Source organism: Budorcas taxicolor, chromosome 21 (genome assembly GCF_023091745.1).
Source record: "Budorcas taxicolor isolate Tak-1 chromosome 21, Takin1.1, whole genome shotgun sequence".
Classification (NCBI taxonomy): Eukaryota; Metazoa; Chordata; class Mammalia; order Artiodactyla; family Bovidae; genus Budorcas; species Budorcas taxicolor.
Genome location: NC_068930.1, coordinates 50,711,911 through 50,737,872, shown reverse-complemented (window position 1 = coordinate 50,737,872; position 25,962 = coordinate 50,711,911). Strand labels below are relative to the sequence as shown.

Sequence of the window (25,962 nt, the reverse complement as noted above, 5' to 3'; positions counted from 1 at the left end):
TAGTTTACTATTTTTAAGTGATGGTTTCAGATGTGAAGTCTACTAACTTCAATGTTAAAATATGTATTATGAAGGAGAAAATGTTTCAAAAGAGAAGTACATTCTTGGCATTTCCAAAGATGCCTGTACTAACATGCACTCAAAAAAAAAAATCTCCTTGACGTTGATGTAACGAAGCTTAATTTTATATCTGCATCCTGAAGTGATGCTCCTTCAGGAGCTTGAGTCAACAAAAATATCTGCCTGTTCTAGGATGACACCTGTTCTTAACTATAACCAGGACATCTGTCTACCATGAAGCTGTGTCACTAAAACATTTTGAAAAAAAAATGAAAGATAACATGGTAATTATTACTTTTTATTAATTTAGAGCATTTGAAGTATAAAAATAAAGGCTTTTGACATACTGTATATACATACACAGCCTTCACTTGTACATCCTTTCCAACGTGTTCTTTAATTTATATTTCAGCCCAATACTTAATAAGAGGGTCATTAAAAGTAGGACAAAACAAGAGAAGTAAGAGTGTGTCTGTTGTCCAACTGCATTCTATCCTTGCAGGTGATTCTATCTCTTGCATCCTGTGAGAGAGAGCACTGCCTCCACAGAGGCCATGAAATTGAACCTTTAACCTCTCCATGTGGATAGGATGGAAAAGGATATCTGAAGAGTGCATTTGCCAGGTTAAAAACATTTTTACCCCCTAAGAAACAGAGGAAAAAAGTCAATGTTAACCAATAATAATAATGTTTTTAAAAATCGAACAACCTCATCTCCCCTCCCACTTTCCTTCCCTCATTTTTAAAAGTAGTTTTAAATCATAGTGTGCTTTGAATAGCAAATTGTATTTGGGCTTTCTCTTATCTTTTAAAAATTTACTCCATGTGAATTCACCATTGCTAAGAAAAGGCCTCTGGGGGGAAAAAAAAGGAAACCTTTTATAGTATTAATATTAGATTTTTAAAGATACAAGAAATCAGGAAAAAATTATAAATAGCCTATTAACAAGAGACTTCTTAATTTAGATGAGGAAAATAACATTTAGTTGTATTTCCATACAAATTATTGATATATTTTAAAGACTCCTAATAGCCTCCTAAAAACATCTGATAAGGAATAATTCCGTACCTTGTGTCAGTTTTTCTGCATGCCAGGAGAGTCCTTGTACCGTGTGGTTTTAAAGTTTCCACCAAATATTGGACTGGTATTTTGTTCCATTTGGTTTATAGTTCTATTTTCTCACCAGACTGGGAACTCCAGATGTCAATAGGAGTTTTACAAGATCAAAGGAAGACTATGGCCCTGAGAGTTCATCTGCTCCTTCTGCTTATTCTTCTCCTGAAGTTATAATCCTCTGTTTGTAGCACTGAATTTCGGTTGCTTTAGAAATAAATGTAGTTCAAAGCTCTCTACAAGATATCTGCTGCTTGAAAAAAGCAATTCCTCGAACATAACTTGTGTGTCAGAAATCTGCTTACTGTTTATATCATAGTGATTTGAAAACCTGGCTAATCTAGCCATCTGAGTTTTAAATGAGGCCATGAACCCAATGTGACAGAAGTGGGTTGCCCCGTGGGCTGCGCACAGCCCAGACAGGAAGAAAGCAAAACCACCTAACATCCATATCTAGTGATGGGCCCTGCTAGTTATTGCACAGAATCAACACCAAAAAAAGAGCCCCACAATATATTAATTTTCCAATAGATGAATTGTACCAACGTTTTAAAAACGTATTTTCAAGCCTATATTGCCAAGCAGGAAGAACGTTCAAAACAGAAGAGATTAAAACTGTAGATTTTTTCCCAAGAAAATCAGTTGTTTTAAAATATGAAACATAATCACATGCTCTCTCTTACACACACACAAACATATACCCCCTCAGTTCTATTATTAACATTAAAGTGAAAAGCAAATTGGTTTCAAAAGATCCATCAGTTAAACCATGTCCTGTAGCTCCAGAAATGAATAAAGGGAATTTTTAAAAATTAAATAGCATCTGTATTTCTAATACCATCACCAGTTTACCTACACGAGACACATGCTTCTGTACAACAATGTAAACTTCACAGCAAGCCGTTTTTACATTCATTAGAGCGGAATTTTTCCATTTTCTTTAAATTACAATGTAATTTTGGGCTGCGATTGCTGAACACACAGGTAAGCCAACAATAACAGTACAATTTAGTTTCACAGTGGTTTTCTTTAACATAAAGTTCATTTTAAGTGTCTTTGCAAAGCATTTCACATTAAACTTAAGTTTCTAAGTGACTTCCTTTAGAGCCTCGTTCAGATATTTCCACCCTCTTGTCTTTATATGCTTGGCATGTGTATTGTTTGACTGGGATACAGAATGGGAGACTGGCTTGTTTTATCTGTGTTTTTGAGTCCTCTGTTGTAGAAAGAAAATGTCCTTCATGAGATGTCGAAGCCTTCACTGCACACACAAAATCTGGGGCGAGTCCAGGCCCAGGAGCCTGAGCAGCCCACCACCAAACAGAGACAAAGACGTTGCCGGAAAGTCACCTTTGCAAAAAGAAAGGGAAAAAAAGAGAGAGGCGGTGTGTGTGGAGGGGGGGCGGTGGGTAGTAATGGGGAGGGGGTTATCCCATGGAATGAAAACACAAATGCACCATCCAGAGTCCATATTTACAAACTAACAGAAAATATAAACATTATTGTATTTGGAACCAAGTCAAAACACCAGAAGGAGCTAAATTCAGATATTGCTTAAGTTATATATATATTTTCCAACAAAATAGGTCATCTGTTAAAAATAAAGGATCACTCAAGTCAATTATTGATTGGTTTCCTAATGATGAATTAAGGCTTATTTTATTACCTTATTTGATTAGAGGATGTAGCATAACTTTTTCTATATGTATTTTCTTTTATTGATTTTGCAGAATCTCAACAATTGCACGTCTCAGAAGTTCAGGTTGATTTAGAATAAATATACACATGTGGTTTTACCAAAGACTAGTTTGAAAAGTTCCTTAAGCCCTTTGAGGGGTGCAGGTTTCTACGTTAAGAACAGTGCGTGGGCAACACGAACGTCTCATCAATCCCGAACATCGCTTCTGTTTTTTAAATCCTAAAGTCATGTCAGGCTTTCTGTGAGAGAGAAGTTATGGCGAGAAATATTTAAGTGTCATCAGCACAAAGGAGGTGAGTCCATAAAGCCAGCTTTCCGGCAAAAGGGTTGGAGGGCAGAGGGGTGGGATCCGAGACCAGGGAAGGCGGGGAGGGTGTGCCGAGAGGGAGACTCCTGGGGGAAGCTGCTGCAGACGGTGAAGCTGCTGCAGACAGAATCTCCCATCAGAGCGCGGAAGCTGTGACAGAGTGGCTACCTTCTCGAGCTGCCTGCATTCCCTTGAATGCCAGCGACGCAGGAATGTCACAGTTGTGGGGGGAAAGTGGGGTGCCACTGGCATGTTGCCACCCATGTCCAGCAACATAACCAGAAGGAGCAGCGCTGTAGGTCATGTAGGGCGACACTTGGGCCGGGGTAGGATAAGGAGCCATGCTGGCTGCTGACACAAAACTGCTTACAGCTGGGAGACCGTTTGGTGCCTAAAAGGAGTCGGAAAAGACAAGAGGTGAAAATAATCACATTAGAGTGGCTGACTTTTCCCCAGTTCTTAGAAAAACGCAGAATGTAAGTTCTGAGTAGTAACTGACAATATTCTGACTCTACCTTCTAATTTCTTTTTTCTAAGATTTGACTCTGTTTATATTCTAAATGCATTCAGTCTTGCTACTTAAATGTATTTTTTCCACAAAGATTTTGAGGAGGCTAAAACCAGCAAATCCACAGTATTTGCTTTTGCTACTTGGAATTATAGGAAGGAAACACAAGGTGAGGAAAGAATTAATTGTGATTAAGTACTCTTAGAATCCGTTCAGCTCCCTGTCTGCCTTTGTCAGCTTTCCCCCACACTCCAGTTTTGTTTGGCTCTTTTGTTGAGATCTTTGTGAAGGGCCTGGTTGGTGTACTTTCATTTCCAGTAAAGAAGGGCAGAGTGCGGGCTGTCATTTTAGAAACTCAAAATGAGCATGACCTTTGTTGAATAAAACACGGCCATATTTTAAAACATCACGTTGAAAATGCCTATTGGACAAAGGACATGCAAAGATCAGGCAGTTTGTCTATAAGGGTTTTTTAATGAAGATGAGGGAGGTATTTTTTTCCAGAGTTATTTTATTAGAAAGGAAACTGTCAGAATATGAAAGGATTACATATGCATGGTTTTGAAATTGGAAAATTTGCTTGCAAAAGTTTTACGGCTCTGTGATCTGAAGTTTTAGAAGCCACGTGGATAAATCTCTTGAAATGAATTTAAATGTAAAATCTTAGTTTGCAAACAAAACACAGCAACTCTGGCAGGCAAGTCTGCCTAGAAACCTTGGCATGCGATAAATTATTGTTGGTATCGTTACTATTAACAACACCAAAAACACCCTGATTTCTAATCCTGATTCTGGCATGAATACTCAGCACCCTTCTTCAAGTAACTTAATTTTCCCCCTTCAATTTCTACATTGTTTAGAAATAAGGAAAATGCTATTTCCTGGTGGTGATCTGAATAAATAAACATATCGCCATATTTCCTAATGAAAATATAATGTAAATAATAGAAATATAATTCATAAAATCAATCAATCCTTAGAGGTAAGAAAAGCAGACATATGTTGGATACTATTTCCAATTCAATAGCAACATAGAAATTGTTTTCCACTGTAATTCATTTGGTTATTATTTTTACTTCCATGTCTATGAGAACGCAACAGTGGGGGGGTCTCAAAAATTATTTTCTCAATGTAGAGTAATGCATGGAGTAAAATATATACATGGATGTGATTTAACACTGCTTGTGAATTTCTGTCAAAATAAGAATAAAAGTAGAGGGGTTAACTTTATGTAGTTGGTTCTATAAGAACACACACCTCGTGTTCTTTTTTTTTGTCAGAGTGCTTGTTCTTTGAAAAATGGGGAAGAAGAAAGGAAACTGAGGTTTCCTGAATCTGTCTTATGTCTCAGGCACTAAGAAATACCCAACGTATTTTATCAAATAATTAGAACTGATAAACTGTAGCTCATTTTAACCTGAGTTTATAATAATTACAAGATAATTTATAATGAGTAAAACTCTATGTTTAATTGCAATTAAAATGTGTTACAAAGGATGATGTTCTGATTTTTAAGAAAGAAGCCACTGCACATCATTGTTGAATATAAATGAAATCTTATCCTCTTTTTATACAAGAGAATATAGATTAAGGAGTTTAGCCATTTACCCTAGGTCAATCAATCAGCAAGTCCATGGCCATGTGTTAAAAGAAGTCATCACCCCTTCTGATACAGGATTCTCTGTAGCAAATCATACTGTTTATCTGGGACAATTAAAAGATACAATTTCATTTCAAACCAGAGCATCTTTTCTGGTAAAAGATTCTTTCCTCTTCTAGAACCTGACACTCAGTCTTAGGCCCTAATTCTGTTTCTTAACTTCTAAAAAAACACCTCTTTTTCCTGCTTTCTGAGAATGGCTCATTAGAAAATGGCTTAAAGGACAAACACTTTAAGGCTCTCTCAGCAAATGAGTATGAAGATCAAGAACTGGCAACCTGCAGAAGAAATTTAGCATTGCAGAGATTATATTTCTGATCATCATTATCTAGAATCTTCCCAATAAGCTAAAAGAAATTAGTTTGGAAAGGAATTGCTCCAGCTCAATTATGGAAAGGTGTCTGCATCTGTATCTGGTCTCTTCTATTCTAGCATTAATTAATATTTTATACACCAAGAATCATAAAATAAGAATGTTAAGACTAAAGTGTTAAGGTTAAAATTACTTTAAAACTAATCAATACTTTTGCTCAACATTTGACCAATACATGGGTTAGATATGTAGTATTATACAGAAACAACATATTATTTAGCAACACAGCAGAAAAAAATGTATTGGTGAATTCTGTTTTTCATCACAGCTAAATTTTTCCTATTCGTTCTTTTTTCTTTATATATTTTTTTCTATCATTCAACTTTATAGATCTCTGTGAAATACTTGCTTTATCATATTCCCCTTTTCCCTTTCCCTTCCATACATCCTTGCTGCTAGAACCACTGCTCACTGATGTTACCCCTTTATTGGGGGCGCTTCAGCTCCTCGAATGTCATGTCTACAATCCCTGACGTGGGTCCACTTCTTTTTACCCAGAGATGTTCTCCTAAGAAGCCAGGCTGGAGTGGACGCTCATTTTAGATAATGCTCCTAGGATTTGTGGGAAGTCAAAACACTGGATTTAAGCTCACGTTACCATCAGGTGCCTTATTTATTCCATAACTACATTTGTTCATCAACTGTAAAAAAAAAAAAACCACGAATAATTATTTCCAGATTTGTCCATTTTCTATTAAGGTACCAAATTTATTTTTTATGTTAAATATTTCAAAGTTCTCTAAAATCTGCAATATTTTTAGAGTCATTTTAGTGATGCAGGCCCCACTATACTGCAGAAAGGAAGGTTGGGAAGGGAACCTCAGAGAAGTTTGACCTCCTCATCGTTAGAAGGAGGCAAGGGAATGCTCAAGATTTTGCTTTAAAAAAAAAAAAACAGAAATCTTTAAACAGTATAGAAATAGCTCTTAGCTTTCACTCAGGTTAAATTATGACCTAGATTTGGGGTGGAAAAGTTTTGTCTTAATTTCCCTTTTTACTTTTAAAGTTCATATTAAAAAAAACTTTTTAAACGGCATAATCAAGATGAGAGAACAAATATGCTTTAAATAAAATGTACCTGCCACCGTCACCATTCATTCCAGTGACCCAATAAACACATCAATTTTCTCACTATTTATTTTGAAACATGACATTAGTAAAAGATATAAATCTCTACCAGGTAAAGTAATTGTTATTTATGAAGCAATAATTGAAAGAGTAAAATTTTCCACCATAAAGGAAAACAACTACAGGTAGCATTGATGTTTGTTTATTCTTTCCAGTAAAAGAGTACATGACTTAAACTTCCCAAATCTGTTTAATGTTTTCAGTGAAGGGCATGTAATTAATCTGAAAAGCTAGTTAGGCTGAGTAGAGACTACCAAATGTACACCATAAATATCATGGGAGCAAACATGCTAAATTACTCTATTTAATTGGATTGTAAATATGATTTATAAATCGACCAACATATGGAATCCCCAGGGAAGAGTAAACAAATTTTCCAAATGAAACCCCAGCAATGGGCAAGTAATGGAAATCTCATTTCTGAAAATGACTTTACCTAAAGATTCCATAAATAAGACCTCAATCCATCAACCCCCTTTTCATGTGGATCATGTGGATCTTCCATGGAAGCCACGAGAATCCTTTCCTCTAAAGAACTGTACAAGGGTCCTCCCTAAGGCAAACTATCTTCAACCTAATTTTGAGAATGAGATTTACTAATGCAAAGTAAAATAGACCAAATTGTATACCGTGGAAAAAGTAAGTTCCTTGTTTTGTTGAATGTTTCCAGAAAAAGACAGATTTTATCCCACTGACATTAAACAAAAGAGTCCAGGAAAAAAAATATGTTAATATGCAATGTATTCTAGTTACGGTTATCACAAGAGTGAATGAAAGTATGACTTTTCATTGTGTTCTAAAATGTTACACAGATTTGCCAGTTTTAAAAAATATTTTCAAATGACTATGTTGAGAAGCTGTATTGGCAAAGAGTTAGACTATAAACAGTCTGAGGACAGGGTCCTGCCTTTAATCATCTCACATCCCTACAAAATGGGACACATTATAGGTGTTTCATCATCACTTGTGTACTTAAGTTAGTGCAGCCTTTTGAAAGCAAACAATGTGATGCTCTTGCTTTTAAAAACAAGAAAAAATAAACAAAAAAACTAGGCACCCTTTATCATAGAATAAGCAAAATGAGTAAAGCTGTTGAAAAGGTACATAAAAGTTGTAACCTAGCTATTTCATTATTTAATTTATGGTCATTGCATTTATTCCCCTCCCCCCACCACTGCCCCCAGAGAAAGGGGAAATGCATTAGTTTCCAAACACTCACGACCAGGAAAAAAACTGGTATGACAACCGTCTGGCAACTAGAGGTTATAGACAATTCCTCAAATTCTGGGAGTTGTCTACTCAACATTTTCTTTCTTGAAGAAAATGCAAATAGTAGTGCCAAGTCTTTAATCCACAATCTTTCATCCACTCATCAGCGCTACCTGGTCCTTCTCTTATGATAAAATGAGTTTACCCTGGCTTTATAATAAAGTATGTTCAGCCACAAACAGCTGTGCTTCACCTAGAATTTCCACTTAGGTATCATAAGCAAGAAAAAGCTTCAGACCTGAAAATAACAAGATTCTCTTTTTGTGTGTGTGTGAAGTCATTTTTCTGGCTGCTATTCTACCCTTAATTCATTATGCAATAACCTAGTAAAATAAATCTGACGAAATGAAATGACAGTTGTAAATATGATTTCAACATCCATCCAAAAGGATCTTAATTATATTTAGTTATCACATTGCAGATCTAATTGTCTCTAGGTAATGGAAAGCTGCTATTTTAAATGTTTTTCTAAATTTTATGTTTCCAAAATGTTATTAAAATTGATGTAGCCTTGAAAAAAATTCAAATAGCTTTTTTTGGTATTTCATATGACATGTTTTACCAATACATAATGACTAATTTTAAAACATAGTTAAAAGCTAGCCAGATCAAAGAATATTTTTCATAGTAGATAATATGAATTTCAAAGACTATTAACATTTGCCTGAAATTGATTCTCTATAAAATTATAAATTATTTAGTACAAAATAACTTTATTTAATATGAAGAAAAATCCAGGGCAACTTCATTATATTTAAGAACAGTATGTCTACAAGGACAGTCTGTCAAATAATGCACTAGAAAATTATACTCAGGCAATACTATATTTTAAATATAATGTACAAATGAATGTTTCATAAGAATTTCAGATTAATTTATGTCTCCAAATTAAACTCTTTTCACATCTCATTTAACTCTGAACTTTTTCTTAAGTTCAAGTATTTATAGACTATTCTCCATTCCTGATATCTCAATTTGTAGCTAATTTTATATTAAACTTACTGTCTGAGTTGATTTCACTACTCCAAAATAAAGATACTCAAAGCTTATAAATCCACCATTCAGATTACTTGAATCAGAGTACCAGATATTCCCTTTTTTTTTTCCCTTGAGAAAGTATGCCTAACAATACAAAGAAAATTTCAACACCTATACAACTGCTTATGAACTCTTTAAAAAGAATGAGGCAGTAATTCACTAAGTACTATATAAAAGGGTAGATATAGTCCAACCTCATGTTTCTCTATGTTTTCTTTGTTGTTGAGGTTTTTTTTTTTTTTTGCCATGCAGTTGCATTCAAGAGAGTTTTATATTTCCAACAGAAAAGAACCAGCCATTAGGATCCAGAGAAACATTATTGTCATTGAGAGTTAAATGAGATTAAAGAGTTCAAGCCCAACATTAAATGTAGGTGAAAAAAAGTAAAAATAAATATCCTTTTTCTTCTATCCTCAAAGATAGACAATAAGGATTTCTGAATGGCACTATAAAATATCAATTGCAGTATAACAGTAATGTGTACAACAAGTTTGAATATTCTAATTTTTTAAAAACAAGATAGATGTGTGCATAAGGTTCTAATTACTAGCAATTGGGCAACTTTCTTTGCAGTTTAAGCTGAAAACAGAAACTAGATTACAGTAATCAATAGAATCTATGATCAATTGTTGGTAATTTTACAGGTATATTCTGACAAAGGATTATGCTCTAAGTCCTATGATCCTGAACTCTCAATTTCCTCCTTTATTAACTACAATGAAACTGAGATCATATAATAGTGTGCTATTTAATAACAACCATAAATACCATAAAAGTATTATGGGCAAAAATCTTGAGAACTTTTTTTTTTGTCAAAGACTTTCAATTTTTGTTCATAACACAGAGAAAAGTGTTACCCAAGTTTACGCTAGGATTGTAGAAAGATACATATGCTGATAACATTTTGAAAAATAACCTTAATAAAATTACCCTTCAAATATTTGTAGGAGAAATGCATATATAAATATATGGAATACACACACACACACACCTTACATTTCCAAGTTTGTTGATGAGCAAATTTTAATGTATAACTTTACCCTCAAGGAAATTAATGTCTAAACTCCAAAACTGCTCACAAAATGATACATTCTAAGTATATGTGTCTACTTAGCACACCTTCAGCATTAAGCACTATTTTGACAGCTAGAGTAGCTGCTGACTGAACTGAACTGAACTGACTTAATTATGCATGGAAATTTTTCAAGTTTTGAAATTTTACATCATTTATAGTATCTTACAACATGGCAATGCAGAAGGTTAGCAGACTGCCATTAAGAACTTTCCAAATGAAAGTTTGATACAAATGTCTTTTTGTTCAAAAAATTTTTATTTTTTCTCAAGCATTTAGAACAATGCTTATTGGCCACTTGTTTACATTACTCATTCTTATAAACCTGATCATTTAGTGATTTGATAGTCACTGCATAAAATGTAATGGATTTTTAATGTTCAGAAAATACAAAGTAGATTACTTAACACTGTTCTATCTTTATTTTAAATGGACTGGCTTCATTTTGAAGTGTGTGTATTAACTAACCATTTCTAAACAAGATTAAACGCTAGGTCTATAATTCAAGGGAGTACAGATAAAAGTAACCCTAAAGATTCTTGGATTATGGCACTGCTTTATTTATAAACTAGGTTCATCAACTCTATGAGATTTTTTTTTTCAGCTCTATACTTCACAATGTTATTTCAGGAAATGATGACCTAATAAACATTACTGAGCACCTATTAAATGCTTACTACTCTATATGCTGGGTGCTTTATAGACATGCTATTGTTTGTAACAAAATACCTTGACACTTTCTATGAACTCCCTGATCAAAGTATATTGTGACAAAATAAAAAACTGCTTGTTTTTAAATCAATCTCTAAGCGCCATTTCTATCCATAGGCAATATTTAATGAATACTTAAATATTTAATGAATATTTAATGCCTATTCTAGCCATAGGCAATATTTAATGAATACTTATGTGCCCCCTGGTTGTATTATCACATTGAAATTTCACACTGCTTGAGGTTGGGCCTATTATTTCCCTGTTTTATAGATGAAAAAAACAGAGACTCTAAAAGGTTAAATAACTTGCTTAGGTGGCAGTGGTGCCATTGAACATAAAGCCTCTTCTGTACTACCTGCTGTTTTGCAGAAGGTGGTAATGACAAACTTTCTTATCATTTCTCGTTCGCATGCTTTACAAATAGTCAGGAAAGGGACCCTCCTTCCTTGCTATTTTCTGTGATATTTGTCATGGGAGAGCTACTAATATCTACGGCATTCTGTTTTAACAAAATAAAGGAGGGAGGAGAAAGTGGAAATGGTGTTTGTTAGAGAAAATAAAGACTAGGATTTTTTTTTTTTCCCAAGTGAATAAGAGTTACAAGTTCCATTGAGTGGGAAAAACTGATTAGATGAAAACATTGAAAGTTTTAAGATTTCAAAATAATAAAACGAAAACTGGATATTTTGAGACTCTGGAATAGGAGTTTGGCATGAATAAATTTGCAAACCTACATAGGTCTGTTCAGAAAGAAGGTCCGGCTTTGTTGTTTGGTTTTTTGAGAGCTTGGAACTCCTGACTCCACCGTGGTGATGAATTTAGACTCAAAACTCTGGGGCTTTTGTTGTTATGGTTGTTTCGCTTTTCTCAAGGAAAAGAAAAAACAACAACAACAACACGGGGTGTTTTAAGTTTTCTTTTGGAGAGTCGAGGGAGGGACAGAGGGAAAGAAAAATTAAACGGTCGACAGCCAGTCCGTATAATTTGAGGTTTTCTCACTAACCTCCCTGGGGAGATGACGACGTGACCTTTAATCGGGGCGCGGGAACTGTCTGAAGTTTCTCTGGCTGCCCTCTACTCGCCGTCGCGGGGCCCGCCACGCGCGCCTGTGCCCGCGGAGCCGCGGACCGTCCGTGCGGGAGGAGCCGCGGCGCCGCGCCCTCGGGCGTGCAGGCCGCTCGCCGCGCGCAGCTGGGAGCCCACGGCCGCTCGCCTGGCCCCTCGGAGACGCCGTCCCGTCCCGGGTGAATGTGGCCCCGACTCGAGCCGCGGAGAGGGCTCGGGGCGCAAGCCGTTTGGCCAACAGGCCCCGAGGCGCTTCCGGGGCCGCCGCTCCGGGGCCCCGGCCGAGGGGTCGAGGCCTCACCCCGCCCTCGCGCGTCTGGGCGTCGTCCCGCCCCCGCCGCCCTCGCCCGGGGCTCGTGGCCGTCACGGGGAGGCGGCCAGGGCCTCCCCTCGGTCGAGGCTCCGAGAGGAGCCCGGGCCTCCGTCGCCCAAACCCCCGCGGCCCACCCGGCGGGGCCCCCGCCTCCTCACCTGCGCGTACTTGGCTTCCTGCTCCAAGGCCCCCTTCTCCAGCCCGTTGACCGCGTGCGGGGCGGCGGCGGGGAAGTTGCTGCGGCCCAGGCTGCTCCACTCCTCGACCTTGGGGCTGTGGTAGGGGGAGCTGTCGCTCACTCCTGGGGGGAGGAGGAGAGGCCGTCAGGCTGGAGGGCCGACCGCGCGCCCCCTCCTGAGACCTGCTCCGAACCCGCGACCCGCGAGCGCCGGGGCCGCGACCTCGGTCGGCCCCCTGCCCTCCGCCTCCAAGGGGTGCGGGGCCCGCCTCTCCGGCCGGCAGCCCAGGGCCCGGCCCAGGTGACGCCTCGGAGTAGGCCTCTCCCCGCTCTCTGCCCCACGCCCGCGGGAAGACATTTTTTTTTTTTTCTCTTTTAACCGGCCTTTGATTACCTCCTCCCATCCTCGCTCCCCTGGGGAAACGAGTGGAAGGAATCTGAAGTTTCCCCCGAATTTTCTTAAATCGGGGAAAGAACGCGTGAAACTGGACGCCCCGTTCTCCCCAGTACTAACCCAGGGTCGACTGGGGTTGACAAAAACCTGACACTGGTGCGGGAGAAAGGGTCGTGCTGGCCTAACTATGCCTGTTCTGGCGCTCAGAAACGTCCAGAAAGTGTTCACTGTGCTGTGCGGATCTCGTACTTAAGTCAACAGATGAAACAAAAGACCTGTAAAGTCTTCTGCAAACAAATGACTAAAGGATGCCCACAATATACATGCAAAGCATGAGTGCATAGGTGTGTGCCTACCTTGTGTGTGACTACCCTTCGTGCTCTATCTCTACACATTAAATACTGAGGTTATGTGCATATGACTCAATAAACAAACAGTACAATTACCACTGTAAGTGCCACCAGTGTCAGAGGTAAGGTCATAGGTTTACTTTTTCAAAGAAACAAAAGGTTAGGAAAATTAAAGAGGAATTAAGTGTTTTGGAAAAGAGGTAAAGCTGTCAACTATGCTTTATGCTCTTTATAGAGCCGCAAAGAAAATTATATGATGTAAACCGATCACCACAATACCAAGAGGTGTGCATGTTAAATCATCGGCACCTTTAAGTGAGCAAGTACAATTTTAAAGAGAAGATATTTGAAAACTAGGAGCAGTTTGTCTTTGGGACCCATGGGTGGAGGACGGAAGTTTGACAAAGCTACTCCTACGATCTTAAACACTTCCATCTGATACTGAGCTTCAAAGCAGGGCAATCATTTTGAGGAAAGATCATTTGTAGAAATAATCATTTTATATTCACAGATTTGTCAGAAAACAGGTTGTTTAAAGCTGGCATCCAGAATCAACAATATGTAGAATGAAGAGTTGCTTCTCTCCATAATCTAATACTTTTCCAACTGACATCTGGTCTGATTGTAGGTTCCCTAGGGAAGAAAGGTTTTCTTTTCAACTCTGTCAGTCTTTTTTCACTATGCCTCCCCCTCGCCAAAGAATTAAGATTGTGTTCCAATTTGCACCAGGAAATAGTATTTTGGCCCAGAACTGCCAGTCTTTCCTTGCCTTCCCAGACAAAAGGCAATCGGTGGGCACAAGCCTGAAGTTATCTTAAGAAATTGAGATCCCCCTGCGCGCCCCCATTTCTGCTGATCTCACACTTTCCCATGAACAGGGGCTTCCTTTAAATGTCAGTGAGGTCAGTTTATCCTATAAATCAAGGGCAAACTCTCTCCAACTAAAGCTCCAGCCAGCTCCAAATAAGACAAAACTGGGCCCTTAGAAGGATCCTGTAAAGTCACAGAAAACAAGAAGATGAGAAATCAGGGCTATGGTTAATTATTTAAAAAGATAATTGTGCCAATGTGGTGGCAACTGAGAAAGGCAGGAAATAATTAAATGAACTATTTCCCCTTTTCCTATTTAATTTCCCACCCCCAGCTCTTTTTAAAGTTTTGGTTGAGAAATTAAGAAGATAGGCTCTTTATCTCTGCATTATTTAAATTCTGCGTCTAGGGCATTTTTGACTTTGTTTTCTCCCTACTGAGAAAGAAGTTAACACTGTTTTGTGTTTTGTTTTATTCTGTTTTAACAACGCAGTAAAAGAAAACAAACTCGGGTCTCCTGCGGAAGCCCGACTGAACATAACGGCGCGGGGAATCATCCTTAGCAGCAGAATAAGACAAAACACGCAAGGTCAAGGGTGAGAAAGGAAAGGAACAGTGGGGTGGCACCACTGAAAACATGCAGGGACGGGATGTCCACTAGCATTCCCTGGGACTGGCGGACCCTAAAGAGAAGCGGCAGGCGCGGGGAAAACGGCAAAGAACAGAAGAGAGGCCAGCGTGGAATCGCCGTGCATTTTCCCTTCATTATAGCGGTGGTTGGCGCCACTTCCTAGGATATATATGTGCTAAAATCTGTTAAGGTAAAAAGTGTCCGGTGGCGGGGAGGAGGAGAGCGGGAGAAAGAGAGAAATAAAGCAGAAAATTAGTCCCAGAATGAGCAATGCTCTAACATGCAAGTTACTAATAGTAACTTCGGGACCTCCGTTTCCGAGGAAAATGAAGTGAAGCATAAGAATGAAACCAATTAGGTGACATTTGAACTTCCTGCCTGAGCAAATTTGGTCTGATTGCCAGAATGCAAGAAGAATACTGCAATGTCTACAGAGTCCCCGACTCCCCCAAACAAGCCGCCCGAAGCCGCGTCTGCAGCCGGCAGCTCCACGCCCGCTCGGGCCTCTCAGGCTGCGCCCCAAGTCCGGCCCCGGCCGCGCTCTCCAAGTGAGCGGGCTGGTCCGAGGCTGCCGCGGCGCGAGAGGCGGGGGAGGGTGGAAATGCGAACCATGTGTTGGGGATGGGGGATGTTATGGATCTGGTAGTTTGAGATGAGGCAGTAGACTGTGTGTGGCAAGGAAACGAAGGGCATGAATTTCACGTTAATGAGATCAGGACACCCCCTGGGAGGACTCCTGACGTTTCCAAAGGGAAACGTCTCAGGGGGTGGGACAGACGCAAGCCCCTGGAGGCGCAGATGCGGTAACCCCTGAGAGGGTGCGGAGCGAAGCTCTGCACAATCCCATATCCGGGCCCCGGGCCCTTACCTTGGTCGGTGATGGAGCGAATGCCCAGGATGTCGGTGACGGAGTGCGAGGAGGGCCAGGTGCGCGGCATGGCCACTGAGCCGGGGATGGCTGGCACCCCCGGCGGCGTGGGCACCTTAGCGGCGGCCGCCGTGATGGGGCTGGGGTACGAGTAGATGTGGTTATAGGGTAGCGCCGGCTGCGGCGCCGGTTGGTGCTGCTTGTAGGAGTCGTAATGGCCCTGTTGGGCCAAGTTGCCGATCTTGTTGCGCAGGATGCGGCTGATGGAGCTCACCGAGGGCACGTTGTACTTGTCACACACGCCGTCCGCCAGTAGGCGGTCCCTTATCTCCCAGGCGAAGATGCCGGGGTCTCTCTGTTTGTAGGTCCGGATGTGCTTCACCACGGTGGGGGTGGTGACCCGAGGCTTGCTGCCCCCAATGGCTCCTGGCAAGATCGAGCCTGTCTCATTGTAGCGAGCCAGGATCTTGCTGACGCAGCCGTGCGACACCCGTAGCTGGCGGCTGATGTCACACGGTCGGATGCCCAGTTGGGCCAGCTCCACTATGCGAAGCCGGATGGCGTTGGGCAGCGGCCTCCCGTTCACGAATACTCCTCCCAACTGGTTTACCTCCCCAAAGGCTGGCTCTGCAAAACGAACACACGGCGCGCGGGGACGCGCACCCACAGTTTGGGACAACCGCTTGCCACTCGGCCTCCGCGCGCGTCAGGGGGCAAGACGGAGGCACCCGCCTGGGACTAAGGACCCGGGCTTTCACCAAACCATACGGTCCCCAAGCCTTGAGGAACCGCGGTTGAGTCAGACCCTCCTCCCTCATTACGGCAGTGCCTGCGGCGGATACAAGCAAATAAAGTGGTGAGACGCAGGGCCTCTCCGAGTGTTCAAAAGCCTCCGAAGCAGGCGAGGAAGTCGGTCTTGACGCTGCAAAGCGGCTCCTTCTCGCCCACTCGGCGCTAATGTCCTTGGGCCGCTCCCCCTTGATCCCCAGCGCCCCGCCTAGGGACCTGCGCAATTAGACATAGTCTTTTTTTTTTTTTTTCCTGGTTGGCTTTTTTACCCTGTGTACGCGAAACAAAATTTGGTCCGCCACCGGGGCGCGGGGCTTGCTGATGCCACCGCTCCCTAGTCTTGAAATCAGAAAATGGCATCAACAGCAGCAACCCAGTAGCCAGCGTTCAGACTGAACTGCTGCGAGCCGCTGACCCTTAGCGTGTTCCTACAACTTGTAGGAACACGAGCAAAGTCAATAAGGAGAGTGTGAGCGCTCAGTGGTGCGCGCCCTCCCTCCCTCCCTCGCCCGCTCGCTCCCTCCCTCCCTTCCCGACTCTGACAGCGTACCCCGCCGCCACTCACCCATTGCTCCGAGCAGTACACCAACCGGGCCCCAGTTCCGCACTCCCAGAAAGAAACTCTTCGTGTGGCCTTAGTGGCCCGTCGTGCTGCTGCCCCGGGCCGCCGGTGCCTCCGCGTCTCCCCGGGAGGAGGCGGCGAGAGTGCAAAAGGAAGGAGTAAAAGGAAGTCTGTGCCCCGCTGAAAGAGGCTTGAGTTCTGCATTTCAATCTAAGCAGCAACGTGGGCTGGGCTGAGCGGGGCCGGGCGGCTCCGTCTATCACTCACTAGGGGCACGCCCCCAAAGAGGAGGGCCCGGAGGCAACCTGCGTGATGATTGGTTTGGCCCGTTGAGCGACAGCACAGTCCGGGAAAGTTCTTCCGCTGTCTCTTTCAATCTCGCTCTGCACCTGGGTGACTAAATACAATGAAAAGAGGTGTTTGACACCTTCCCAGGGGCAGCGCAAACAGCAAAATCGGGCTCTTAAAAATGCTGAATAAGCAATCGAAAGCTTCTGGTCTGAATACGAGAGACTCGAAGGGAGAAGGGGCCGAGAAAAGTTCTTTGGGGGGAAGGCAGACATCTCAGAATTTAAGTTAAAACTCTAAGTGGGAGGTGAGCGCCACCGTCTTTGATGGTGGCCATGGTGAGGGTTCTTAGAATAGCCTGTCATGTAAGCTTCAAGAGGTTGTCAAGAGAGGATGGCTGTTACCAGCGGATCTTACAGTACTGCATCCTACGCCGGGAGACCAGAGCGCAGGTGTGAGAATGTAGGCCGTCGGAGAGACAAGGAGCGCAGGGGAGACCTAGCCAAAGGGTCGCAAAGAGTCGGACACGAAACTGAGCGACTAAACACGAGCAGGAGCCAGAGAAGGAGGCCACTGTTACCTCCAGGTAGACACCGCTCTCCTCGCCTGGTGACTAACTCCCCACAACAGACTCTAGAGAATTCATCCAGGAACGCGGGGTCAAACATTAGCCTAGGCTCCAAGCAGGAACGTAATTACACGCGACTACAGCGAGCGCATAGCCAACTTCAACCACTGACAGGCACGGGGCACTCTCTGCGGAACCCAGTGCGCTGGAGAGCTCAGCCATGTTGCTGGTTCGCTGGCCCTTGGTGCCAACGACATTCGCCGGTTTTCCCCCACCAATGAACCACCGCAAAGGGCTTGTGTTTAAATATGAAACAGACTCGTTCCTAAGAACGTGAACACCGAACCTGCACATGCATGTATGTGATTCCCTCATCTCACTAGCTGCCAGAGGCCCTGCAGTTAAGCCTACCTTCCTAATTCATGCTAAGTCTAAGGTAAAGTGTACAGTAGTCTTTTTAGCAGTCAAAGTTATTCACATTTTGCGTATGGGTTTATGGAGAATGCGAATCAAAATTAAAACCAAGGCGGGAAACATTTTTAATGAACCTGGGAGTTTGCACTGCTGCCGGGTCGAGGCTATTGACACTGCCTCTTGACAGCCATAAGGTTACCTCCTCTGGTGCGCAAAAGTTTCAGTCCTGAGGGATGGGCTCTGGTTTACACATAGGGAAGGTGACTGGGCCCCAGTCTAGGCCAGTAAGTGACAAGAGCCCAGGAAAACTCATCATCAGCAGTGCTTTTTGAAATGAGCAGTAATCTCCAGATCCTCACACTTCCATAGCAGGGGTGCACTCTTAGTTGAAATGTACAGGTATGAAGGATTTGAAAGATCAAGGAACAGTGAAGTCAAACATCCTTAATTCTTCACAACCAGCTTCTTGTGGAAAGTCCCACAACTAGACATACTTGAACTTGTCTGCCTTTGCGGTTGTTGTTTCTGTTTCAGTTGTTTAAAATCTCCAAGTTTGACTTGACAGCGATTTCACCAGGGTCTGATCCCCCAATACCTGTTACGTGGCATCTACATGTAGTACAGGTATTCTACAACTCGGAGGGCCTTTGTGGATCCCAAATTTGAAAAGCAGCAGATCGCTGTGGGGCGATTTGAGTCTGCGACATCTGAGGGGAGCATACGATTTTGCCTTAAGCTTGTGCGAAGGAATGAACGTGCTGGTCATCTTGATCCAGAGTTCCTCTGACTCCTCTTCCCTCTCACCACATCGAGTAGCGACCCCTGCGCAGTCTCTATGCCCAGTTCAGTGAGGGCTTCTCGGACTTTTCTGGGCTGTAATGTCGATAAACATTAGAAGGCCGATCGCCTTCTAATTGGCCAAGATCCAGTGCCGCAGTGTTCTTCTTTACAGGGCTTTAACAGTTCTGCAGCACCAGCCTGGCATGATCCAGAAACTCGTATTGTTGGGCGCTCTGGCTAGGAGGACCTAACACGCAACACCCTCTCGTTCGCCCCCAAATCCCTCAGTTTCCTCATATTTCCCCGGACTCTCCAACCGGTTTGGGCTTCCCTGGTGGCTCAGACGGTGAGGAATCTGCCACAATGCGAGAGACCTGGGTTCGATCCCTGGGTCAGGAAGATCCCCTGGAGAATAAAATGGCAACCCACTCCAGTATTCTTGCCTGGAGAATTCTCCGGACAGAGGAGCTTGGCGGGCTACAGTCTATGGGGTCTCAAAGAGTCGGACATGACTGAGCGACTGACACACACGCCAACTTTGCTGCTGCCTCTCCTCTTCCACCTGTGGTCGCGCGCGGTCTCGGTCCCCTGCTCCGCGTCTCTTTCGGCCCAACAGGCCCTCTAACGCTGGCGAGAGCGGATCTTCGGCACTCTCAGCTCAGCGCATTCCCGAGAGCGAGAGAAGGATCTTGTTCGGGAGCACTAATTCTCAGCGGCAACCTGAGGCCGGGGCTCGGGGGCAAGAGGAGTCGAAGCTTCAGGGGGCAGACAGAGGCGCCCAACCCTAGATGAAGGAGCTGATGCAGACTCCTCCCTCCCCACCTCCCTGCCCGGACGCACTCTGAGCACTGTGGCCAGGTAGCCTGAGACCCGGCGAAAGACAGTGACCTAAAACGGAAAAGAGGGTTTGGTGGTGTGGGGCGAGGGGAGAAAGAGAGAAACAGTAAGGGCCAATAAGCCTCGACTGATGATGAGCGTAGGGATGCAGAGAAAAAGGAAGGGTCAGTTGAGGTCAGCGCCCTCTGGTTACTGCCCCCTCCGAACCCAGGAGATCACACAGAGATCGGAAGAATTTCGGCGAAAGAAATTTAAGACCAAAACACAAGTAAGTCCTGCCGCTGACACAGGCCGGGAAGAAGCCAAAAGCCCTTCCCAGGGCGCTGTCTAGTTCTCAGAGGAGCGACCCGTTCTCCGGGTAAATATTTACTCAGTGGGAGACTAGAAGCTGGCTGGACGGGAGCGTATGAAGGAGGGGGCTTCGAGGGGTGGAGAGACTCCGTACGCTCGACACTGGCGGGGACAGACCTGTGCACGGGCCCGAGGGGAGTCGGGGCCCGGGAACTTCAGAGACGGCCGGGTCCCGACGCGCGGCTGGGGAACTTAGCGCGCCCCTTTGGCTGGACTCCTTCCCTGCCCTTGCGGGCCCCGGCCAGATGCCGTAAAATCTTCATAAATCTGTCAGCGGTCCCAGTGCTTCGGGCGATCACCTGCGGCGTGCCTCTCCTGGCACCAGCGGGGTCTGGGAAGAGATGCGGGGAAGGAACTGGAATCTGGATCCTTCCGAGGCCGCCCCCGCGTGGCCCTGGCAGACCGCGCCCGGACCCAGGCGCCACAGGCTGTGCGGGGAGTGGGGACCCCCCGGCTCTCCAACCCGGACCGACGTCCCGGGCGGCTCCGCCGCGCCCCTGCTTCCCGGTCCTGCAGGTCAGCGACGACCGCAGATGGGACGGGAGCGCGAGGGTGGGTTGAGAGGGGCGTGTGTATGTGCGGGAGAGGGGTCCTGCTATTCTCAGGCGCTTTCAGGGAGACTAGAGTTGCCGACGAGAATGTTAAGAAGAGATTCCTCCAACTTGCCCCTCTGTCGGGAAAAGACAGGACCAAGAGTGAGGCCCAGGCAACTACTGCCGCCTCTCGCCCTGCCCAGGGGAGTTTCGGGGATCGAAAGCAGCCAGAGTCTGAGCTCGGGGATGGGTTTTAAAAACACAGTTACTTCTTCCAGTCGTCTGAGGGAGAATACGGTAGAGGCAAGATCTCCGATCCTGTTTCCCCACGGGAGCTCCTCTTCCTGGTAAGTGAAGGACTGCACGCCTCGTAGAGAGAAAAAGAGGCCGGACTTCGGTCCTCTCCAAACTGCGGTGCCAACGCCCGGGCCGCGGGTTCCAACCCGGATCGGCCCGATGCTACGTTCCGGCCTGGTAGGGTCAGCGGCCGCCCCTCCGCCCACTGGACCTCCCAGTGTCTGCGGCCGCACGTGGCAGCCGGAAGCGCACCGGGTGCTTAAGGAGAGGGAGGGTCCACCCTGGGCCGCGGGCTGGACCGTATCTGAGCCTGGGACCGCGGGCGGGGTCGGAGGCGGCGGCTAGAGGGAAGAGCCAGGGGGTGTGGGAGAGACCGCCTGCCCGGGCGCTCAGCCTCAGCCAGGCCAGGGTAGTGGTGGTGCTGGTGGTGCTGGCGGTGATGAGGGGAGGGGGTGTCCAGGCACTGACCTGCCAGCCTGTACTTCGCCGGGCTGTGGACGCATCCGGACGCACCCGCCCAAGTAGAGGCCGCTGGGGCCCCCCAAAATTCTCCGAAAGTCTCTAAGGCCTCCCCGCGTTCTCGCTGCCTTCCGGCTGCTGGTGCTCACGGTTCGAGACCCTTTCCCCAGAGGGCAGCAGCCCGCGGGGTCCTGCGGGAGCGCGGAAATCCCGCCGCTGGCCGTGGGATCCGCCTTGGGGCTGCGAGCGCTCCTCACCCGCTTTCTCCTTCCGAGGGCAGGGGAGGGGCTTGTTGCCGCCTGAAACCCGCTTTTAATTCTCCGCCTGCCTGTTTCCGATCACCCGGGGTTGGTTTTTCTGTTTGCACACTCCTTCTGTTACAATAAAAACAATCGACATTTCTTTTCAGTTTCCCCACATTAGCGTCACTCAGTAATTGTTCTCCACCCCTCTTCCCCCCGCTTTGAAGGCAAGCGGGATTGCTGGTGCCCTCGCATTGGAAGGTTCCTGAGTATATAAGCAAACCTTCCCTAAAGACTTTAAAGTAAAAATAAATAACGGCCCGGGAAATTGCTGTGACCCCAACATCACTTTCTGAACGCAAATTACACCCATTTTTCAGTTTTCAACAGCGGAATTGTTTTCAGAAGGACGGCGCGTTGCCCCCATGTGATATGGTTATATTTGTTTATTAAATCCACAAATGAAAGAGAACACATTTGGGGGGCAAGGGGCAAAACTCTTGGCTGCATAGTGGCAAGTGCGATCAAGGATCGGATCCCCGCTAGGGGCACGAGCAGGGCGGAGTCCAGCAGAGACGCCGGGCTCAGCGTCCTGCCCAAGGGACGCTTCGACCTGCCTGGTTCGAAGCATCTGTAGAAGCCACAGAGCTCGTTGACAAGGACACTGTCCGAGGTTACTCTACAGCCTTGAGCAGCGCTGGCTAAAGAGAACTGCTGCTGCCTGTGGGAAGAACAGGCCTTGGGGGTCTTTAAGAAGGCAGTGGGGCTGCCTCCTAGTGAAGACCCGATTGGCCTAAAGGTTCCTAGAAAAGATAAACAAGAACCAGGCCGTGCCTGTAAGCCTAGGTTTCGGATCTCAAGCACATACAAACTCTTCGGGTCCCCCACCAGGGTCCAGGTTTTGTTGAACGCAGCGTGGTTGGGGTTGCCTGCTGGCTTCAAAGGACTGCAATCAATGTGCTCGCCAGCCTTGGCGCTAAGCAACTGCGTTCCTCTCGTTCTCAGGGATGCAGAGAACCCGGACTCGCTCACTTCTCGGTCCTCTCGGCGGCGGCGGGGGGGGGAGGGGTGCGGTGCAGTTGCCACAGTGTCCGCACGAATTGCCTCGGATCCCGTGCAGCGGATCCCGTGAGTCCTCACACCCAGGCAATGGACAGGGTGAGGGGACCGCCTGGCGCCGTACGGTCGAGATGCGGGATTTCCAACCTGTCGCCTTCTCCAACCTAATTCTACCACTGATCAGCCCCGCGCTGACCTCGAGAACGGAGACTCACGCTACACTGTCCTTGCATTCCCTCTCCGAAAACAGGAATCCAGGTTTAAGAGCAGAAAGTTAGGGTCGGATTCGCGAAAAAATTCCGGCTTTCTTTGAGTCCCTAGCTACCTTTCTGCAGACAGTCGCCTCATCATAGCGCCACCTACAGGTGAAGATTTGCTTGCGCTCGCTCAATTTTTACCACGATTGGGCAAGGTTGAAAACCCACGAAACTGTCATAGCCCGAAAATTCTAGTTCTCCCTTCCAATTCCTCCTCCACCCTCAACTCTCCACTGAGTTCCAAACCTCCGTACCTTTCCCCATCATGGTCCAAGGCAATCCTGAGCATCACTCTTGTCATGATTCACCGAGAGCCCATCTGCACGGTTCGGGCTGGATCCTCTTGCTGTCCCCAGGAGGTACTCGGAGCCCTGGGCTGTGAACTGTCCGTGCACTTGGGCGGGAAAGCCTGAAACTGCAAACGACTCCGCGCCTCGAAGGGGAGTGTTGGGACCACCCTTGCCCAACCCATCTTACTATTTGCTCAGGCTCCCAACGTCCAAGCATTCACGATAAACTTACAAAGGCAGTATTACCGTCTTTCTTTTTTTCTTTTCTTTTCCTTTTTTTCAGGGAAATCAGAGACTTGGGTTATATAAGAGCATACAAGACACTTAAATGAGATCCCACGGTGTATAAACCCCACTGTGACTCAGTGTCGTCGCTCTCCGAATTTCCCTCTTCTTCGGGGGCAGTTCACGTCGAAGCCCCAAGAGAAGCCCGTTTACTGTAGGTGTCTGCCCCCTCCACGACCTCAAGGAGACAACCTGTCCCAGGCCGCACGCGCAGAGAGCCTGCGGGAAAGAGCACCCGCATGGATGACTCCTCACTGTGGGCACGGACCCCGCGCCGGCCGAGGAGGTCGGGACTGACCGGGCGAGAGCGGGAGACCGGGATCAGTCTTGATGCGTACTCTGTTCCCCAACCCCACCTCCGGCCCAGGCTAAAAAGCAGGATTTGGAGGCGGAAACAGCAGCGACCGCGGGAATCCGCAGCGTCCCCGGGGACCGCCCGGGCGGAATCGCAGGGAGACGCGCACAGCGAGGTCCAGAGGAATGGGGAAAGAGCTGCTCTTCCCTGGGATTCGTTCCCCGGCTGCCAGGATGCGCCCATCTGGTTCCCTGTGCGCTCACAAATCTATCTACAGGCAGAGAAATCCACGCTCGGCTTTCCTGGGAATTCATTCTGTCGTGCCCCTGTGGGTGTTTCTTTTTAGGACCACTATAGTGGGGAAAACCGGGAGGAGCTGAGATAAAATAAAATTAGAATTCGTAATTGACTAGTTGGGCCCAAGTGAGTGGGAAATAGACGTGGCAGCTCGCCTCGCTCGCTCGCGGGAGTTCGGGTTATAATTAGGTTTTCCTTGCTCTGGAGTGCATCTTGGAGTCCGGCTCAACTCTTTTCGTCATCTTAGATAGAGTGGAGAAATAAATCATTTCATAAAAATAATAATGATAAAAGGACTTCAGCGCACATTAGGAAAGGTGGTAACCAGAAGAGAAAGCCCCCACGTTGTTATGGGCAGGGCTCAAGTTTTTACTAGCTTGGGGAAACGCTGTCTAGCTGTGGCCCTCACATAATTGCCTCTGCCTTTGTCCCTTGAGTGCGGATTAGACGCGCGGGGCCGAGGAGGGTGAGGGGCGCGGGGGGGCGGGGGAGCGGGTAGCGGCGGACAGGGAGGACGCCTCCCAGCCACAGACCTGGTCTGCGAAATCCCTAGCTGGTGCTTTCAGGTTTTGGAAAGAAACTGCAATCCACACTAGGATCTGTACTGCAATCCACACTAGGATCTGTCTTTGCTAGGACCACCAGAGCTCTACAGGCCAGGAGCCTTTTCCTGCGGCAAGACCTGGTATTTCAGCAAATCTTCAGCGTGGGGCACAAAGGTCCTACACCGCAATCTTCCTGGCTGTTCTGGGTCCTCCCCACTGGATAGGCTCAGGTAGGCTCCTCGACTCGAAGGCTGTCGGTCCCAAGAGGCCCACTTGAAGCATCCAGGGCACTCTCTCGCTTCCTCCCCTTGCCAGTTCACGGTCTGGTCAGTCTAAAAACTCGACCTTCACCACGATTAGCGAAAAGACCCGGCCTCTCACTTCCTCCCCTATGGCAGTAGCATATGAGACCAGTTTTGTGGGAACAGGGAGGGTAACCACCTCTCTGCAGACAGGACTGCAGAGTAGTTCGTGGGAAATTGAGGCTCGATCTAACAACGTGGTTTTCGGTGAGTACCTAGAGGCTAAGGAAGAGAAAGCTAAAAAAAGAAATAAAGTAACCTCTCAAAAGCTCCTGTTTTCTAAGCTAAGAGATAACACATCGTGCGTCTTTGTAAACAAACTTCAAGAAAAAAATTTTTTTCTGAGAAGAGAAGTGGATAGGGAACTACTGCCTTTATATGACTGACTTTTTCATTCAAATGATACGTTTTAAAATTCATATAAATTAGTCCAAATTTTTTTCAAGAAAACCCAAGTAAGTGTTGTTGTACACAAGTATCCTATGTGCAAATGTGAAAAACAATGAAGGGGTTTTTTTTAATGCTGTTAAGGAATCTGCACATTTAAAAGCGACTCACACATTTTGAAATGTGTGCAAAGATGTTTAAGCACCTATCTTTTGTGGATCTATTTTGGTAGTGCACTTAATAAAAATTACTTTTTTGGTAGGGACTTTATCCCAATCCCTACGATTTTGTGTTATTTCTGTCTGACCTATAAAGGCATTACAATTTTGGTTCTGTTGCTGAATCACCTCCAGCCTCTAGGAGTCTGGGGGGGCAGGGGAGAGGACTGCACCAACCAGGGATTAGCACCAGAAATGCTGTGATGTGAAGACTCCAGGAATGCAGCTGCCATTCTTGATGGACTCTAGGGTGTAGAAGGTTGGGAGAACAGGCGGGTTCCGTTTTCTGTAGGATCAAGAAGTGAACCCATGACAGTGGCTGGGCTGGAAGCCACTTCTTAGAAGGATAGAAAGCC

The 25,962-nt window shown here is 45.7% G+C and overlaps 1 protein-coding gene across 1 annotated transcript; it reads right to left on the bottom strand.

Moving 5' to 3' along the window:
- Positions 1–3,316: 3,316 nt before the first annotated feature.
- PAX9 (paired box 9) lies at positions 3,317–17,980 on the bottom strand. Its single transcript, XM_052659532.1, is given in 7 exon segments — positions 3,317–3,571; positions 12,479–12,621; positions 15,552–16,195; positions 16,197–16,556; positions 16,906–17,082; positions 17,170–17,299; positions 17,890–17,980. Coding segments are annotated over 7 exon segments (1,800 nt in total).
- Between the last annotated feature and the right edge of the window lie 7,982 nt (positions 17,981–25,962).